Consider the following 17,299-nt stretch of genomic DNA (forward strand, 5'->3'; position numbering starts at 1 on the left):
AAGGATGGGGTATGGAAAAATCAATTCTTTTCAGAACAAGAAAATTTGCTCTACACATTTCTTTTGTCCACATAGAAAAGTTTATACAGTAATCTCATTTGCATTAGAACTACCTCACTGTACGGGATGAATCATTAAAAACTCAAATATGAAATCAAAAAATGTTCAAACAAATCTTCAAGTGTCTGGGGAAAAAAGTTTATTTCCAAACTATAAATTCAAAATTTAATTGACATTTTCAAGCATTTTAAAACATTCCAGTTTAACAAAACATTATACCACATCGTCCAGACTTGCCACTGCTCATTACTCTGCCCCACTAGTTTTGGTTCTTCATACACTCATTATTTTTGCCATCCCGTTCACAATAATGTTCCTAAATATAAACTACAAGCAAGTTCAAAACTTGCTTATAATAAAACAGTTTCATTTCTAAATGAAAATTGTGGCACTTATTTTCATCATTAAATAAATCTGCTTCACCATTAACTTTCAAAGTATTTCTTAACCTACCTCATGAACAATTTGCAGGCATCCATCTCTTACATGGTTCTTCAGAATCATAAAATATGCAACTTGAAATCTCAAACTTTTCTACAGATTTACACATTGTTTTGAAAAACTACCATAACTCACAGACTCTTAATAAAACCCCTGTTTGCTAAGAAGTGCACAACTTGCTTCTTTTTCTGATGACATTTTTTTCTTTAAAAAACATATTTGATTTTCCCTAATAGTCAATAATGATGGAAAATATATTAATAACTTTGACTAAATTGTTTATTCTCAGTTTCACTATAATTATCACAATCTCTTTTTTCCAAACTTCCCCTCAAAAACCAACACCAGTCACCAACACCAATCACCAACAACCCTAGAAAAAAAGTCCTAAAAATAATCAAAACACACAAAAGAGGCAAGAAGATATTTTAAATTGGAGATACATGAGATTTTTGTAGCTTATTATTTACCCCTTCGGAATATTAATTATATCAACAGTTTGGATTTTCAAACTCAGACTAAACCAGAGGCTCTTCACAGTGTTTAACTGACTGCTTGAAATATAACTCATCAAGGGCTGATTTGAGAGCAGACCTACAGTTCCACAGACACAAAAAGGTATTTGGGTAAAGAATTTACTTAATTCCTCAGGCTCCAAAAGGACAGCTGCTGCTGAATATTTATTACCAACTAATTTGTAATGCTTGACTAATAACTTGGGCAACTTCCAGCACTCCATATTAATCCAAATACTAAAGACGACACAAGCATCCACAATGAGGATTCTGATTCGTGCAGAATTCAGGTGGCTCAGGAACCCTGTCTAAATTCAAATCCATCTTTCTTTTCTCTCACACAGCTTTTAGGTGTTCAGCAGGATTGACCCAGATACTGTTAGAGTGGCCATTTCTGGCATTCAGTATTTTTATTACAAAAGAGCCCCATCTGATTCTCAGGGATGGTAACCACGTTTCTCTCTGCTTCTGTTGAAGGCAATGTGTTAAACCACAATGAGTGAAGGAGACTTTGCTTACTTCTTCCAATAGCTACTACAGTTTTTAATTCCCTTTCAAAAATCTAAAAAAAAAAAAAAAAAAAAAAAAGTCTTTGCACTTTCCTACTGTAAGTGAGAATAGACAAAAAGGATACCCACAGATCTCCACGTATCTTGGCTCAAACTTTGGGTTTTCAGAATCCTGAAAACAACAGAGTCAAGCAACTACCACTCTTCCCTGGGTGCCAGTGGGAACAAGCCCATTCTGCGTGGACCTAGCCCAATTTTATGAAAGACCCTAAAAAGAAAGAGCTAAAAACTAAGGTGTTTTACTTAAAATCATCAGGAAACTTAAAAGTCTGCTTTTAGTAGAGGTTCAGGATAATTGTGGGGTTTTTTTCTATGATGTCACAATGACAATTTTCATTCAGTGCCATATCAGCTATTTCCTCTCTGTAATGTATTTCAATTGGCAGTTTATTTCTCTATATCCATTTTATGGGCAGACATCACAGTTGGCAAAAACTTCAATAACAGTTTCAAAAGGCTCCCCACTTTTCTTCATTTTTTTCCCACTGTTCTTCAACATAAACAGAATTCTAATTACATCTGCACTTCTGCCTCTCACTCTTGAAGCCTTTCAGTGGCAGATTAACAATTACTGAAGATGCTACTCTGATTAGACTCCTAAAGCAGGTTGACTCAGGATAAGTTAATCACATCATGTCTGAGAGCACACACTGGTTGTTCCAAGGCAACAATAAAATTACACTGAACAAATGAAACATAAACATGATTCTGCTGCTCTTATATTGGGACATTATATGGCGTAGGTAAACCAATAATCAAAATAGCTGTAACAGCAATGTAATATTTTCAAACTAATGTGAAATGAATCAAGATCATCTGTTTTTTGAAAACATTAAAATGTTTTCAGGTATGCAGTCTTAATAGTATTTTAAAACCTCAAAAACTACAGAAAACACACACACATATATACAAAAACACTAACTTCAATCATAGTTTCAGAGTAGCTAGACTAATGTATTAATGCTAGACTAATGGAGAGAGAAAAAAAGCCAAGCCAAAAGTGGGTGTCCACTTCAGAATGAGCTCCAGATGCCACTGACTCAGTTCACAATGCTGTGATATTGCCCACCAGTTCATGTGTACCCCCATTTTAGGGACTGTTAAATCTTAGTGTACAAAAATGAAGTTGAATCCCACCTCTTTTCTCTGTATTTTCTTTTACAAGAGATGTACCGTGGAAGATTTCAGAAAATTACTCCAATACTACAAGATCTTTTAGTCCTTTTTATCAGATATTAACCCAATCACAAATCTTGTGGTTTATTTCAGCAGAAATAAAGATCCTTTGCTGCGATTAATTTCTAAAAGGCTTGATTTCTGTGGCTCTCTCTGAAGCTTCAGAACTTCTACTTCCCCAGTATTAAAAAAAAATAATTGAAAGCTTGCTCTCTTTTTTAACTACCTTCTTTCCTCTATCCGTTTTAGTCACCATTGCGCTACATGTATACTTTATAATCTATGACCATGGAAAAAAAAAATATTCCAGAGACGAATAGTGAAGGGAAATATCTAAGGAGAAAAAATCCCTTCCCATGTATTACCTTTTTATTGCTGCTTATGTGTGATTCTGAGCTTTTCTCAGTTTCCTTTTTGACAACTGCCTGAAGATCAGAGGCTTGTTGTATATATGTTAATGCTGTCAATATCTCATCTTCTAACAATTTTACATCTTCATAGGAAACTGGCCATCCCAAATTCTCTAAAGCCTCCAGCAAAGCTTCTTTATGCTCTGTGTATTGGACTGGCCCATCCTCTTTAAATCTGAAAAATGATATATTTTTTAAGAAATTAATAATCACAAGTAGGAAAAATTTTAATTACATCAGTGCATTGCAGATAGAGTCACAGACTGTGACAGCACAATAAAGAATCAGATTTGCCCAATTTATCTTCTCTATGCTGCAAGTTCTTGCATTTCATCCAGATACTGCTGTGTCGAACAATCACGTCTGGTACAACTATGTTATAGAAAGACAGCTACAGAGAAATTCAAATGGCTGAGCCATAATTTCAGGAAAATAAATCAAATATTTTAATATCTATGCAACAATAGTAATGATTAATATGCTCCTCTAGCAATAGACTGTGCAACTGCTACAACATTTTTTTCATTACATGCATAGTTGGCCATATGTTTTCAATAATTAAACATTTTGGATGACACCTGTCAAATTTCTATACTCTGCAACTTATTGTCTATCAAGAGACATCTATTTCCTTTTTTATTCATTACATGCTGTTTTGTTTAAGAGTCTTCATTTCCTGTCTGCACCAGAATGAGGTCTTGGTTCTCCTTATTAATGGTAGAAGGGCAGGTTTTTTACTCTTTAGCTTATGTCTTCTTAAAAGCATTCTAGTTTTCATTCCCATTTTTCAGTGAAGAAAAATTTCAGGCCCATTCAGTTTTCATTAATCGATCTTCACTTTATTCTCTGGCACAAAGAGATACTAACTTCACTGATGTTTATACAGCAATTAATTTTCTAAATCAATATTAAAAAATAGGCTACTTAACACAGTACAAACTTCCAGAGTGATATACAGTTCCAGCATATGCTTTTAAGGTGCTTATTAGACCTTAACAAACCAGCCACTAGAGAGCTCTTTATTATGGGATGAGAGAAGATTTACTTTGATGTCAAAAGCAACAACATCCTGCCCTCCCAAGGCCCTGCACTTAACACTGATTAAAGATAGAGAAGCAACATTCAAATGGAATGCAAGTCCTCTCCTTTAAAAATAATCAGCACCAAAAAAAAGGAGATCTAGAATTTAATATTACTCCATATAATTTTTGAAAGCTAGGTATATTTAGGAAATATCTGAAAATTATACCAGTTGGTTATAGAGGTAGTGATAAAAACCTACCAAATATTTATGATTGGCCCTTGAGAGGTGCATTAGAAAACCAAAAGTGATAGCTTACTTGTCTTTTTCCTCCTGAGATAGTGCTCTCCAAATAACTAGGTTCAGGCGCCTATTAAAGAAAGCAAAGCCGTTTTTGAGGGAATGCAGTTCCTTGTGCAGCCGATCATCTCAAAACTAGCAAATAAACACAGTTTCTTAAGATATCTGCACTGATTTGTATTCCAAGCACACTGTATCATCAAATTGTGTCCTTATCATTCAGCTATGAAATTATCAACTGCTAGGAAGATGGGAAAACACTATCTTCCATCAAATAACAGCATGACTATTTCAGGGTCATAGAAGGTTTAATGGCAATCACTGCTGCTTCCTGCCAGGGTTTTCTATGGATGGTTGTCTTCAGCACCAGCAAGTTAAATCAAATAACAGAACTGATTAAATGCCACTTAAGCTGCACAGTTCCTCCAATTAAACATTTTCAGAAAATGTAGTCTGAATGTAGTAATGCTAATTTCTATTTTTTTTCTTCCCTGCTAAGAATACCCCTCAGTTGTGCCATTCAGGTTTCTAATTCATTAAACTCTGGCTATGAAGAAAAACTACTGACAGGAAAATAGAAGTGATTATCCCAAAGCAATGCAGTTCTGAGATATTTTAAAAACACCACTAAACTTTCTGCTTTTGCTTTTTAAAACATAGATTTTAAACCCTTATAAGATCATCTAGCTTATGGTTTTCTCTACTAACATCACAAACAAGCGTCACTCATTTCAGCTATAGAAATAAAACTTTACAGATGACCCAAATTACTGTAATTCTAGAAGAAATTTCCCAATTTCCTTCAGATAGGAGAACAAATTCATTGCTCAGAAAAATTCAGATTGTAACCTGATTGACTACAAGTAATCTTGCCAGATTTACTGGTGCACGTACAAAAAAACGCACACTAACAACAGATTCTGCATACTAAATTCTTGATGATCCATTTAATCTACAAGAAACTAAACCCTAGCATTTTTAGAATACAAACTACTTAGTTTATTCTCAATATACAGTCTCAGCATGCTCCAATGCCTATTTCATCCTTCTAAATCTGCACACTTATAACTAAGTTGGTTATAGAAGCTTCTGGCTGTACAAAATCATACACATTATGAAGCTTTCAGTGTTTTTCTCCTTTAATATTGTATATTGTCTTTGTCAGACCACAAAAATTCTGCTCTCACCACTTTTCTCCCTCTAAATCTGATGCTAAACTAAGTCTGCATATGGGGAAAATACTGGCATGTCTGCTTGAAACCTGGATGCCCTGATGTATTGTTTCATCTGCATATGTCAGAATAAATTTGTGACCAACCACTATTTACAAAGCTGAACTGCAGCTTTTGGAATTTCAGTTGCTATAAATGGGCTGTGATAGCTAAAGAAAAAATAATAATAATAATAAAAAATCCCTAAACAACAACAACAACAAACCCCAACAAAACAAAAAAAAAAAAAAACCCACCCAAAACGGACTTGCTTGCTGTTCCACATGTAGGGGAAAAGCAAAGAGATCTCTTTTTCACACTGTCAGTTATAAGGATCTTCAGGCAGATGTCTTCTATACCTCTTTTTCATGGAAGTAGGAACTCAATCCCACTATTGTGATACACTGATTTATTGATCTCTATTGGTAAACAGTAATCTTTATTGCCAAAGTTTTAAAGAGACTGGAAATGCTCTCAGAGTTTAACCAGAAAACAATTTTCTTTCCCTTAAAATCAAAGTCAGTAAATGTAAAATAGTCAATGGTATGGCACAGCAAGGAAAAACTTGAATTTTTTTCAGAATTCACTATCACAAATACACCACTTGAACCTTCTATTAAAATGAGTGACAAATCATTTTCTATGAATTCATCAGCCTGATAACAAGTGTTGTCTCATTGACAGAACAAACAAGACACTTTTATTCACTGAACTCCATTAATACTAGACATAGCAAGCAGCATTTTCAAATAAAAAATCTTGATTTTACCACAAAAGATCTATATAGGACAATAGGATTGAAAAAGAAAGCTATAACATGTTTTAAAAAGAATTGGTATGATCATATAGCTACCAAGAAAAATAATGTCAAATCTTAAAGACCCCCTGTGGAATTAATCAAAAAACAAGGCTAAACACTTGTCATCAAGGGGGTTTTGGTCATACAAAATAATTACATTTCTAAGTGCTATTGAATACAGCCTAAAAATATTTATTAAAATAATTCTAGTCAAAGCTCTCATATGATTACTGAATTACACATTAGTCAAATAATTGCATTGTTTCAAAAAAGTGCACCAAGTTGGATTATGGAAAGAAGTAGCTTAGAGATCTAATGCTTTCTTCCTCTTTACTTCTGTTGCACTTTTACTAACATTTAATTAAAAAGTACAACATGTATACCTCTCAAAAAAAACCGACAAAACAACCCACCAAATATAAATTGTGTGTTTCTTATTGGTGCCTCAGTTACATTCTTGCATGCATAGCTGGGTGATAGAGAGCTGGCAGCAAAAAGCAGATCCTTAATTTGTCAGCCTATGGATATAGGAGTTTAATTTTAAGTTAAAAGTCTGGCTAGCATTCTATCTTTATGTGCTATTCCTCCTGAGGGATGACTGGTTTCAGGTTTGCTCCCAAAAAGTAAAAGAATTTTGCTTTTGTCACTAAACAAACATAATATGAGCAACATGTTGTTATTTATCTCCTTACCTATTATCTGTTTTTACATTCAGCTTTTTCTTTTTTTTTAAAGAAAATAAAATTTCTCCTACATGTTGATGGTGGATTAAAGTGTGTCAACACATAGAATTATCAGTATTGAGCAAAGCATGTGTGAGGATATACCAAGTATCTGAGGAAAAAACTGAAACATGACTGCAACCATGATAAATTTCTATTGAGTAGACTTGCCTCTCATAGGATTTAATTGCTTGTTCCAGCTTCTCTTTATAGGCATCAAGATTCACTGCCCAAGGATTAATTAGTGCAATCCCCTTCTTGTCACTGCTAACATGGGCCAATGGTAACATCTATTATACAATAAAAGACACAGATATCATTTATCATACAAATTTTCAAATGACTGAATGCCGAGGCTCAGAACAGCCAGAAGGAACACTGGAAGCTGCAGAAAGAAAAATCTAAGCACCACAAATGTCAGAATTAAGACACAGTTTCCAGCTAGTTCTTCTAAAATTATACAATCCCATTATGCAGAAGTTACAAATTAAGATTCCTAACTACTAAGTAATTCTAACTAAATCAGTACTGTCAAACAACTCTAATAATGTAAGTCAGAAGGAAACAAATATGTCTAGTGCATGACCATATTCCATGTTTTATTGCCTTAAAACACTCTCATACTTTCTAGCATCTAATTCTGGCATACAGGGGTGAGAGTAGATATTCAAATGCATTTAATGCTCTTATTCTGGAGGAATTTATTTTGTAAGGAATTAGAGTAGTAAAGCTGTGGAGAGATATTTCTCACCATCACACTGATCACCAAAGAGCAATCAAGGCGGACATTGGTCACTGAAACTTGTCTTGATTACTGAGGAACCTAATCAGGTTCATCAGAATCAGGGACTTCAATATTTTCCAAATCTCCTAACACAACACCTATATAAGTCAACATCATTATAAAATAAAAATGAATACAACTGTGAGTAGATCTTCAAAAAGCAGAGAAAAAGGGTAGAAAGGGTACAAAAGATAAGGAGAGATGCATTTCAAACTCTCAGTCCAAAGTCCTACTATCTTTCAGCCTCTTAAATTATTCAGTAGTTTGCAAAAGAAAAGCTGTTTTACATATCGATGTCCTGATGCTGAATATAAACAAAACAAAACAAAACAAAAAAATCCAAGGAAAAAGTGAAGAAAGAGACTGTTACTCTCCCCAAAACTGTCTTCAACACTTATGATTGAGTGGGACTCTTCCCCAAGTGCCCATCTGAGATCAGGATATAGATGAGAAAAACATGGATGAGCCTAAACCCTTGTTGAGGTAGTAAGAGAAACAATCAAAAACAGAGCAATAGAGAGAATTATTTAATTGAGAACTGTGGAGTCCTGTTTTGAGGAGGCTGAAATCTGATCTCCTCCCTTTGACCTAAACCTAAGACTCCTCCCCTAAAATACCCAATAAACCCCACAACCCTGCCCCTGCTCGCCTCTACATCTTCACTCCTCTTTGCTCTCACCCCCTCCCCGGCCCAGGGTGGGGTGGAATAAATGGGTTCTCGTGCTTACAACAAAGACTTGTCTCGCCTGTTTCCCTGCCGGTGGTTGTAACCTGCCTGGGCGATGGTCACTGCTGCCACATGACCAACAGAGAACATTTTTCAGTGATGATTTATTTGTGTTTGAATCATCTCAGCATAGCTGGATTCCAAATTGCAACAGTACAAATCATGTTTTCAGGAGCAGTGTTGTGACTTTGTATCACCCTCTCTTTCCAAGGACATCATCTCTCTGATTAATAAATCTGTGTCACATCAGTGCCAGACCACATCAAAGCTCCTAATAAGAAATTAATCTTAAAATCACTTAGAAGCTAAAGACAATGGAACACGTCAGGGAAAGTATCTTGCCGGAGACAGATGAGGTAAATCTCTGCCCATAATTCTGAGCAGCGCTTTCTGGCTACTTGTCATTTCCAGGTGATGTTTGAAAGCTGACAGGCAGGGAAGTGATGACCCCTCTCCAAGTTCTGTAATGCCATGATTGTTGTTGTCTACGATGTTACGCAAACCAAGGTAACAGAAGCTGAGCAGGGCCTCGGCGTTTAGGACCCCATGTCTACATTGCCGTATGAAATCCGAGAGTAATTTCAAGTACAAACAGCATAATTTACAGCACAAATATTAAATATAGTTTATAAAATACTTTGTATGGAATAGAAGGGGCAGACAAGCATAAGCACTTACTATACTTTTGAAGAAAAACAGAACGGAATGTGTTCTTAGCAAATACTAAACTTGAAATACTATGCATTCTTTGAGAACAATTAGAACTGCTCACGAAGTCATGTGAAGTTTGACAGATTCAGCTGATAGAAATCACAGAGAAGTTTTTTTATTCCCAAAATGTTTTTTTTCATTTTCTGAATTGAATACTTTAACTTTCACACTAAAATAATTCACTTGTTTCAAAATGGCTTGTATTTCAAACCCCAAATTCCAAAATCTTAAAAACAAAACCAAAACACAATAACCCTATAAAATTTTTCTTCTTTTAGACCAAAGAAAGATGGTTTTGTTGGCTGAATCTGATTCTTTTGAGCAAAGCACTGAGTCAAAACTCCATGACTTGCAGATCTGTACATAGATACCACAACCTGCAACATATATTTTCATGATTCTACAGGGAAGGTTCCCCCCAGAATTACCATGACATAATTTAGACAGGCTCCCAAGCCATTATTTTTTTTCTGAATATGAACCTGGATGGGTAGTTTATTAAATTAAACTCTTTGAAATAACTCAGGTGAAACTGACAGATTGCACAGAACCGAAAACAACAGGTCAGACTTTTGTTAATGAACAGTTGTCATGGAAACCTTTTTCTTGCTGCATCTCTGAGGTAAGAAAACTATTCATACTTATTCCATCATCATTGCTGGGAAAGGCCAAAAATAAAAATTATACTGTCCCCTAAAAAGCAAACAAGGGTGTCTGCATTCCATACCAAGAAAACTAAGATCTCAGAAGGAACAATGCAAAATTATCTGTACATTTATTATCTTCAATGAAATCTTCTGAAGTACTGGAATAAGTCTCCTATTCAAGCTCACTGTCTAGTCTCACCCTGTTTTCTTGATATGCTGGCATGAAGCTTGAGGTGAAGTGGGTTCTGTAGCTTAGAAATTCTACTGCTTTCACCTTGTGTGCAACGCTCAACCTTCTTTTTCTTTTCTATACTCAGCTTCAGATCCAGAAAAATCCATTCCCCTACACGTACAACAATAATTCTCCACTGCCTGAGAAACTGAGTGTCTGATTACAACTACTGGAGACCAGTAGGTATGAAGAAATTAGAAAAATTATTATTTTGCCTTTAAATCCCTGAATCTAAAGAAAGCCCATGGATCACTGTTGGGATTCTGAACAGCACCTATTCATTCAAATAACACTGAACTTAATTCAGTCCTGAACTAGACTACCTAGTTCCTATTCATAGGAGTGCCTGTGAGTTGCTATGAAAAACTACTTGTACACAGTACTTGCTGAAACATAGTTTAGACTATTTTCAAAGGCAGACAGTCTGTTTTACAGACTGCTTTGTTTTTTGCAAGGGTTGTCTGTAAAGGACTCAAAGGGCTGTTCATTGAGAAACATGGAAGAAAGAGGACTGTCATTGTAGGACACGAAAGAAAGATGAGAGACTCTAAATATTTCAGAAGGCAAAGAGTATAGAAAGGGCTTTATTGTCTAATTCTTACCACCTTTTATAAAATGTTCTGATACAGACTTAACATGATTGGTGAATAGGAACGACACCTCTGTAATTCCATTGGTGAAACCAGAGAAGCAGCAAAACACCACCTGGAGATGGATTGTTTTGAGAAAGGATAGGTTTTGCCAAGATTGTTTTGAGAAGAAGCTTCCTTGAGAAATTTCTTGGGAAAAAGTTAGTAGCTACTAGCAGGCTAAAGTCTCTTCAGACCCAGAAATATCAGACCCACAAAGGACCTCTTATGTATATTCAGAAGAAGATGAAAAAAGAAGTGACTGCTCACAAATGAGATACAAGAGTTTTGTGAAATTCACAATATCTTTTGTTTGACATTTACAGTAGATTGTTTTGCACAGTTTTGTTACTATTGGATGTCTGATTTTTTTTTTTTGAAAAATGAATTTTTGTACATAGGAAATGCTAAAATGTACCTTTTAAAATTGCCACATATAAAAGGCATCTTTTAATTCTATTTTTAAAAAATCACACTAAAAAAATAATCCTTACAGATCTTGGTTTTGACTTGGTTTTACCAAAAGAGATGAACTGGTTTTACCGAAGAGAGGAACTGGTTTTTCTTCTATAGTCTGCATGCTTTAGCAAAAATTCCCATTCCTAAATTTAAAAAACAAGCATGACTACTTTAAAATGTAAAATTGTGTACATTTGCTATAAATCTTTTACTTCTTTTAGTTCTATACCACATTCTATTACAAGTCTCTTGTTCTTTATTACTTAAAAAATAGTTGTTTAGCTTTTTCTTTGACTATTGTTTAGAGAAACAGGTTTTATTAATTGAAATGAGGTGCAGCATATTCATAGGACTTTTGTAGGATGCATCACACAAGAAAAATTGGAGCACCTTGCCATGAAATGGAGTTCCTACAAACAGAATGGCAATTCAAACTTTATGATACATAAATTCCCATAAATTTTCCATAATCATACAACTGTCTTACTTACACCTCTCAAAATTTAATTTTAATTACTGAATGGCAATACTCAAAAAATCTTAGCAGTCACATATAAAAGTTGAGAATGCACAAATCCACAAAATGTGCACCAGCACCCTTTTCCAGATGACTTTATGGAATAAAAGACATCCTCTAGTGAATTAAGAATCAGTGGAGGCTGTGGTGCTCAAGGAATTGCCAAACACCCAATGGCTGCACACTGCCATCAGCTGGTAACTGTGAAAGAACTTAAGGGTAAAGTATGCAAAGACATACTATCTTATTAATTGATAGTTAATACATTATCATTTTTATCTTCTTACTGATGCATGAATGAACATTCAGATATGCATGACACATTTAGTGCACATTGACATCTACAATGCCAGAAAATGTTATTATGACATTCATAGAAAACACTATCAAGTTTTGTTCTAGCTTTCAAACAGCATAGGAGCATTACCTTATCAAATACTTTAGAAACTACATGCTTGTCCAGAACTGGGATGTATTTTGTATTGTGAGGGACAGCTGTAGGAGTTAAGGCATCCATGATGGTGAGTCGTCGAGCAGTCAAGCCATGGGTCTTTAACCAAAGAGCTGAAGAGATATCTAGAGAGCTAGAAAAGAGAGACTGTGAAAGGTAGCACAAGGTAGAAATACATTTGAAAGGTTTGAAATGACTGAAGAAAATTTGCAAACTGTAAGTTTTGTTATGCATTTATATATGCACACACATACCTTTCAGATGCCCTTTTCACATTCTGCATTTTCAGATCTAAGAGAAAACATTTGCATTTTGTTATCTCAGAGGTTTTGTGCACACAAAAGTATGCATAAATAAGTTGCCACATAAAAGCACCATTTTTTTTTATTTGAGCCTACAAGCAGCATCATGCACAACGACTATGCAATATTTCAGTTGCTAAATTAATCAGCGAGAATTAGTTTCCGTCGCCTTTGTGGTGCTTGATCAATAGTAACAGTGTTACCATATCCCTCATGAGCCCTAATCAGCCAGTAAGGAAATTTATAAAATAGGAAGGCAATTTGTTTTTTAAACTGAAATTTGTTTCAGTTTATTTATTTTTGACCAAGACCAAAGATCATCAGCTTATTTTCCAAGTCAAGATGTGACATCAAAGTACTACCACTAATGAGATGGCCAGGAGTAGCTAATTTAAGGTACACCACTACAAAATCTCTATAAAAGATCTATAAAAAACTAAACATAAGATGCTGAAATGTAAAAAAGTCAAACATCTTCAAGTGTCATAGGTAAGGTTTTAGAATGACTTAGAGGATGTATCAGTTCAGAGATGTATAAAGATGTATAAAGTTCAAAGTTGGACTAATTACTGAAAGAAATTAATACTATCTGGATGTATTTCTAAGCCCCATTGAAAATCCAGTTGTAAATCACTAGTTTGGGAACTGGCAGGCATCTGTCCACAGCTGTAAGGACACCGTCACAATATCCAACTTTATGTCCAACTCCACATCTCTGCTGAGTTTCAGTCCTTTGTACTGCAGATCTGCACAGCTTTGCCTCAAACAAGGCACCATTAGTTACAAATGTAATCGGAGAAACCTTATCAACTGTCCCACTCGGAGCTTCCTGTTCTGTCAACTTGCCTTTGAAAACGGTTGTGCATTTCACACCCTTTTTGACAGAAAAACTCCTTTCCTCTGGAGACACTCCTTTTTCTGGGCTTTCTTTTCTAAATTTCACACCATGGCTCAGGGTTCGCAGCAGACTTGTCTTTGTTTGATCTGTGGTTGTTGAAAGGGAAAGAAAGGGAGAGCTAACTCACTGCTCAAATACATGCCTGGGATTTTTGAGTTCTTCTTTGGTATTCAGGTTTTAAGGGACTGCCTACACAATACCTCAAACAGAAAACTATTTCAACACTAAGTTGTACTTTGTATTTTCCCCAAAGATGAGGGTTTATTTTACTTCAGCTGGGTAAATTTCATTTCAGACTGCATACAAATGACACTTCCAGGAGAAATGTAGTATTATAGGTGAGTAAGGGGAAACATTAGTGTAAGTAATGCTGTAATTGGTACACTATAGCTCACCTCTTCATTTTGCCAATTATATTGAATTATGATTTTAAAGAGTTAAGATTCTGGCTAAGGGTTAGAAGCAATTTATATTGATCAAGATGTAAGTTAGATCACTAAAAGGTAGGTTAATGATTAATAGATGCCTAAGCTAGAGCTAACTGTTACATTATGAATTTGTTTATAGAAAAAGTGGAGTAAGTGAACTGTCATGAGAACAGATTGAAACCACTAAGAACAATGACCAGCACCTGGACTTGGTATCAATCAATCACGAAGCAGGGGACCTTGGATCATGCCAGAAGGTCACAGAAACCTGATGAAGCCTCTACTGACTTCATCCTTTGAGACCACTGACCCAATTCAAGACCACCGAACCAATTCAAGAGGAAAATTACTAATAGCCTCATTTTAATACAGAGTGAGGATGGGAGGTGCTGGGGTTATACATATGTATTGTATGTAAGATCTTGAAAAATAAATAGAGGGCAAAGAGCCTTGTTCGGCACAGCCACACCTTTCGGAGATGACTCCCGTGCCACCGGCCGGTGAATAAACATACCACTTTCTAACTTTAATTGGTTAGAGGGTCTTTGTCTGTGATTATATCAGTTTTCAACAACTCAATATACTTACTTAGAAAAAAAGAGATTAGGGTTTAATACCTACTGTTGAAAAACTTTTTACAGAGCTTTCAAAACATTCTGCTGAAATAGCTACTTTTTCATGGCAGGACCTGTGGCAAAGCACAAATGAGCAGACATTTGTTTGTCTGTTCGGCCCAAATGAGTAGGATGGCTGAAAACTAGAGATGAAGAGAAGTTTAGATTTTCAAAACGAAGATTACTTAAGTCAGCAAACACCTAATTTGTTACCAAAATGAGGGATAATTTTTGCTATTTGTACAGAATCTTTTCAAGTGAGTGAATGAATTCTGCTAACAATTACAGCTCATTTGAGTCTTGCCTGCATATAATGCTTTCTTTCTTCGGGCTGGACTGGCAGCAGTGCTTTGCCCAGTTTGCTCATGTGATGGCACTGATGGTTCTTCGGAAGCACAGGCTTGCCTGCTCGTAAGAGAAGTACTCAGCTCTTCAATGTGTTTAGACACAGGGACACAGTGTGTGTCTGCTTGTGATTACTGCTTATAAGTAACAAAAAGAAATTACTGCAAATATATAACACCAGTTTAAAAAACGCTAAGGTGAAGTTTTCTGGCAATTTAAACACTGATTTCAAATGCTTCGAACAGTGCAAAATATCTTTCTGTTATACTAATACGCATTTCACAGGAGACTTCAAAGGAGGTTAAAATATTTTTAGGTTTTTTAATTATTTAAATGTAATTTCTTAGTTTATTTAAAAGATGTTCATTACTTTTAAGGTAACACCCTCATATACTTTTAATAAGAACAGAATGTTCTGCAATAGCTACTTTGAATCCCAAGGCTAAGTAACTACCATCAGCAATGAAAATATCTGCCACATACACACATATGCACATATATATATATACACACAGACATATATATCCAGCATTAATAAAAAATAAAATATGCAAATTCTAAAATAAATGCTGTAACATATTTTCATACTGGACATCCTACCTGCCCTTTCACACATGAAATCATAACACATCACTGTCCACTTTTATTAATTTTTACGTTATTTTAATTTCTTTTCTATTTTAAACAGATTTCTGTCTTAAAAACCGGATTTCTTTTAATGCATTTTTTAATGTTTTTTAGTATCACTGCACAAATAAATACACAAGTATATTTCTAAATAATTTATATTTCAATCAGCATATCCCAATGAGCAGCCATTTAATTACGAGGTATCCAGCCAGCTCTATTTAGATGAAAATAATTTTTCATGAATTCTCTAGGTCAGAGGGACCAATTTTACTATGTGTTGGAGACAAAAAAAAAAATTTCCCCTCCTTGCTTTAATTATTTGTAATATGTTAAGACTACTGGTATATTTGAGATAATTTTGTTTCAGGCATCATAGTATTAGTAAATTTTTTCAGATTTTTCTTTTCCATTCCCTTGGCTGTTAAAAAAATACAACCCCAAGAGTAGGAAAGCAACAACCCTTCTTTTAAAAAGGAGAAATGTAAGAGATAGGTCCCACCTATTGTTAACGTAATAACTGAATGAGGACATACTTATTCTCCAGATAATTTTCTTCATTATAAGAATTCATCATCAGACTTTTCTCATGAAAGATCTTCACTTTCTCTAGATCTTTCTCTCCTTGATCAATTTCTCTTTTCAAAAGATGTATGTCTTTATTCTAAAAAAAGAAAATAAAATGTTTTAGTACAATTACTCCAAAATATATTTCATTTCTGAACTGAAATGATGCAAGTTCTGATAATAATCCTGAATAATGACTCAGGACAGCTTCCAAATTTTGTGTACTTTTTCAGGTAAGCTCTTGTGATTGGCATCATAGCCTTTCAAATTATTCTTCCTTTCTAGGAAAATGGCAAGCATTCCCCAACTAGCCAATTACCCCTTGAGATATGAACAGCTGTGTTTCTGAATAAGACAATGAGGTCACTAGCTCCATTCATTTCAAGCCAGCAAGAAAATAAGTAAGCAAATAAAATACAATACAAGATATGTACACTGCAAGGGGTAGCCTGTCATTCTACAGATCTCAGCTCTATCACGTACTGTCCCAGACCCAGGGAAGGAAAAAACATACTCTTTAAGTGAACACTGGAACTGACTAGGAATCATTTAGACTAGAGGAGGAAGCAGGAAGGCAATTCCAAGGATGATCCCTTTACAGCTCCCACAGGGCCACAGGCTCCCATCTCCAAGTGTGAAGATGTACAACACAGACTCTGGCCCTCATTATTCCAACATGAGTGGTGTCACACAGTCCACACCAGCAGAACCACTGAAATTGCCCAGTACACTGACATTTTTGATGAGCCTGGATTATTTTCACATCTTCCTTCTAACTGCTGTCTCTAAAGTTCAAATTTCCCGGTACTGTCTTGCTACTGCTTGTTCTCATGGTTCAACTACCACCATTTCTGAAATCTATGCAATCAATTCACTCAGTGTTAATTTTCATTAAAAGCAAGAATACATTTCAAATGGGTGTTTCCGTTAATCTGTTCAGAAATTTCCTGCTGGTGATTGTTGAGCTGCTTAGTCACACTTGATAGACAACTGCTATTCTAGACATCTAACTCATTATAGATTTCTCCCAAGCAGCTACTGTAGAACAAACTTGTAACAAAATCCATAGAATCATTATCATTCAAATTCAGCTCTGCATTCTCTTATTCATTAATAGGATACAAACCATATTTTCCT

At 35.2% G+C, this 17,299-nt stretch overlaps 1 protein-coding gene across 1 annotated transcript in view; it reads right to left on the reverse strand.

Annotated features, from left to right (window-relative positions):
- VWA3B (von Willebrand factor A domain containing 3B) overlaps positions 1–17,299 on the reverse strand; it is a 66,135-nt gene that overhangs the window by 12,625 nt on the left and 36,211 nt on the right. The window contains 9 exon segments of the mRNA XM_040055267.1: positions 3,127–3,346; positions 4,512–4,562; positions 7,396–7,514; positions 12,358–12,514; positions 12,636–12,658; positions 13,486–13,667; positions 14,928–15,074; positions 15,077–15,102; positions 16,132–16,259. Coding sequence (XP_039911201.1) covers positions 3,127–3,346; positions 4,512–4,562; positions 7,396–7,514; positions 12,358–12,514; positions 12,636–12,658; positions 13,486–13,667; positions 14,928–15,074; positions 15,077–15,102; positions 16,132–16,259 — 1,053 coding nt within the window.

The sequence above is a fragment of the Hirundo rustica genome, chromosome 2 (assembly GCF_015227805.2).
Source record: "Hirundo rustica isolate bHirRus1 chromosome 2, bHirRus1.pri.v3, whole genome shotgun sequence".
NCBI classification, from domain to species: Eukaryota; Metazoa; Chordata; class Aves; order Passeriformes; family Hirundinidae; genus Hirundo; species Hirundo rustica.